The sequence below is a fragment of the Squalius cephalus genome, assembly GCF_949319135.1.
Source record: "Squalius cephalus genome assembly, chromosome: 7".
Taxonomy (NCBI): Eukaryota; Metazoa; Chordata; class Actinopteri; order Cypriniformes; family Leuciscidae; genus Squalius; species Squalius cephalus.
Window position 1 is genome coordinate 17,551,395 of NC_137128.1, and position 3,308 is coordinate 17,554,702.

General features: G+C 38.1%; 1 protein-coding gene across 3 annotated transcripts; it reads right to left on the reverse strand.

Annotated features, from left to right (window-relative positions):
- Positions 1–702: 702 nt before the first annotated feature.
- On the reverse strand, positions 703–2,478 carry LOC307162089 (extracellular superoxide dismutase [Cu-Zn]-like). Of its 3 annotated transcripts, none has more exons than XM_079877159.1 (2): positions 2,333–2,478; positions 703–1,383 (listed from the first exon to the last, which is right to left on the reverse strand). In XM_079877159.1, exon 2 carries the CDS (start codon positions 1,366–1,368, stop codon positions 718–720), a length of 651 nt encoding a protein of 216 aa, XP_079733285.1. In that variant the 5' UTR covers positions 1,369–1,383; positions 2,333–2,478; the 3' UTR covers positions 703–717. The 3 variants fall into 3 exon arrangements, with proteins under 3 accessions (XP_079733285.1, XP_079733286.1, XP_079733287.1); XM_079877160.1 differs by lacking the exon at positions 2,333–2,478 and adding an exon at positions 1,817–1,837; XM_079877161.1 differs by lacking the exon at positions 2,333–2,478 and adding an exon at positions 1,713–1,736.
- Positions 2,479–3,308: the final 830 nt, after the last annotated feature.

The following is a 3,308-nucleotide window of genomic DNA, read 5'->3' on the forward strand; positions in this document are numbered from 1 at the left end:
CTATGGCAGTCTACGAGCGGAAACCAGGGATAACGCGGATATTACGTCATTGACAGGCGACAAGTGAACATGGACGAGCCATTATTTAAAACTGGAATTTCTCTGAAACTCACTTTGCAAGTGATTTTTGGTTATTTTATTACAGAAATCTTACATATTGTAGCTTTAAACACCTTACAAAAAACCAACACATTTTAAAATCTTTTTTTTTGCATTTTGATTCCGTTAACTGTAGTAAGAAACTGTCAGAATAATATACCCATTTGTTGACATTTAGCGAAGAAACCTTATAATTTAGAAAATAAAATCTTATGTCAGAGGTTATGTCTACCTTCAACAATAAGGGTGTCCTCCCTTGAGATGTAGCCACACCCTCCAGTGTCATATTGCATCAACCAAAACCATTTTATCATTGAAAGAAATAGTGTATCTTTAATTAAAGGCCATTGTCATGCTCTTAAAGTGTTAACCCACTGAGCACAGTAAATCAAACTAAACGGCCCACTTTACCAGCATTCACCTTACATTTATTTTTAGGAGTGCATTTACTATTGGAAGCCATGGCCAAAAAGCCTCTGAAAAGACCAAGAAAAAAAAAAAAACCATGGGAATGTTCATGTTATGAAATATACTTTAATGTAGGACACATACAAAGAATACACAAGGAAAATCATGATTATCCTATTTGAATCTGCCCTTCCACCATATCCGACCCCCTCATCTTTGACTCTCACTTCCTTCACATGTTTTCTTGGGGAGCACTTCAGTCTTCTGCCACAGACTTGGAGTAGTAATACCAATCACACCCAAAGCAATTATCCGTCCAGCACTCTCCTCATCTGAATCCATTCCCAGATCATCCTCCTTCTCATGAACCACCACCGCACGTCCCAGAATGGAATAAGGGCCAAAGAGCTTGCCGTCTGGAAGCGTCAGGAACTGCCTTATAACTCCTTGCTCGGAAGCAAAGTTGCCCAGGTCTCCAGGATGATGAGGGTGGTCAACGCCGTTTGGATTATAATGAGGACCAACAGTGATGCTGCCTTGACTGAGGTCTCCATACTGATGGATGTGCATGGCACGCTCTTGATGATCGTTGGCAGGCAAACCACGGAGGTTGATTTTCACTTCTAAATCTCCATTGGGGAAGAGCTGCTTGAAGAGGATTTGCCCAAAGATCTTTGGCTGGTTACGTGGCAAATTGGGGCTGGGAGTTACTTCACAAGTGGCATAGATTGTGTTGTCGAACTCCACGACTTCCGGCTGTGGAGCTTGGGCAGGCAAACAAACTGGATTTTTGGAGAACTCTCCTCCTTGTATATGCAGCACCAGCAATATCAGAGGGAATATTAGGATGATTTTCTCCATGTTGATCTTTAAAGCCTACAATGAAGAGAGGATTCAGTGAAATCATGCCGTTTGGTTTAAGAATGTAATATTTTTGATAAAAGGTCAAAGCTTTGTTGCAGGGAGCTTTGAGAATGGAAGTTGCATTAGGTAAAATGGCACAACCAGATTAGTTTGCAACAGAAAACCATATCCCAGACAGCAACATAGTGTCGGCCCAGATCTGGGCAGTGTGTAATCCATGTGTACCAGATGTGGGCCGGATCTGGGCCGACACCATGTTGCTGTCTGGAAAACCCTATAATTTTTTAATTGCTATGTACCCTTGTGAAAAAAAAAAGTGCTTATTGGTATTGGATGTGTACCTGTAGTATCTTTAAAGTACAATAATTAAAAAAAAAAAAAACTGTAGGTCCACTTGCAAAGAATAACACTGATGAATTATAAAAAGCCACTTAAGTGTACACACCGTACACTTTCATAAGTGTCACACCTGCCAGCCAAAGTGCCTATGATATATACACACACAAACATTAACAAACCAATGACATACAGGTGGATGTAATCACACTAAAATGAGTCCAGGCAAAGGTTTATGGAAATGGTCTAGGGAGAAGTGCCCTCTGGTGGCTATCATAGCGCTTCTGCTGGCAGGAGTGACATGAAGTACATCATGTAAACTTTAAAAAAAGTAATGTCAAACTAAGAGTTTTGCTTTAAAGTACATTATGTTTTAAAAATCTTTTTGTTGTGCTTTAAAGAAGTACACTTCATTTGATCTGTTGTAGCCTACATGTTATTCAATATTAAATATAAAGTTAATATTTTCTAATTCTGATATTTTTCACAAGGACAGGTAAAATAAAAGACAATATCTATACTTTTGCTTAAACTAACTTTTTTTAGTTGTACTAAATCAAGTCAGTTGATGGAGGAAATGGAATGGAGAAAAAAACACAAGCCTAAAACAGCAAAGGTGCATCACCGTATAGCTGAAAAGTTGTCCTCAATCCGTGTGGAGCCTGAATATTGCAGTCACAAAAATACTACAACGCTTAATCCGTGTGCAGTCCTGACCTGGGGTTGAGAGAATGTTCCTTTGCAATCACACTTTTGGCTGCTCTTTTAGGAACTCATGTTGAGCTAAGTTAACCATGATAGTCTGTTAGTCACTAATTAAGTTCACCTGTGTTTAATTTAGCTCCCTTTGTTTGCCTGTTTAGCACTCAGTTTATTCAGTTCTTTGTCTTGCATTGCACAATGTGTTCTCCAGTGTAGATTAACTCCATTGTTTTGTGTTTATTAAAAGAAGTACTGCTATAGATTCCTCTTCTCTTCATTTGGTGGCTCATTTGTGACTCATTAATTCTTAGTGTACAATTCCACTTGACGTTCATGCTTGACACCACTTCTTATAGCAGATATTCATCTCACATAAGTGAATAGCTGACAGTTCTTCTTTTTCAAGAAACCATTTCTACAGACTCTGATGTACCAAGCCTGACAAGCCTATATTACACATGCAATTGTACTGTTATTTAATTGTCTTTGAAGGCAGAAGTAAACATTTCTGAGGGAATGATTCTTCTATGGCATCGATGTTAAAATCCCCTTTTAGTAGATTGAATGCCGGTAAGGTGGGACACTTGTCATTTAGATACAGTACCTAGATGTTTATTTCTTTTTATTACTTTTGTTAACTTTAAGGTCCGACTTTAATATTTCATTTTGAATACAGTTGATATGTGTTATTTCCAAGGTATATACCAATAAACACTTTGAGATCATGCACTCCAGACAAATTTCTTTTCAGGTAATGTGACCCATCCCTAATTTATCAAAAAATGATCCTGGATCTTAAAAACACATGATTTATTAACACATCACACAAACATATTCCACAGCATATTTAACAGACCCAAAAGCACAGAGATAGGCTATGATGAGTAATACTCATCAGT

Bases quoted from the DNA above. Each gene is read 5' to 3' on its own strand.
- LOC307162089 (XM_079877159.1), bottom strand. From the start codon at position 1,368: ATGGAGAAAATCATCCTAATATTCCCTCTGATATTGCTGGTGCTGCAT.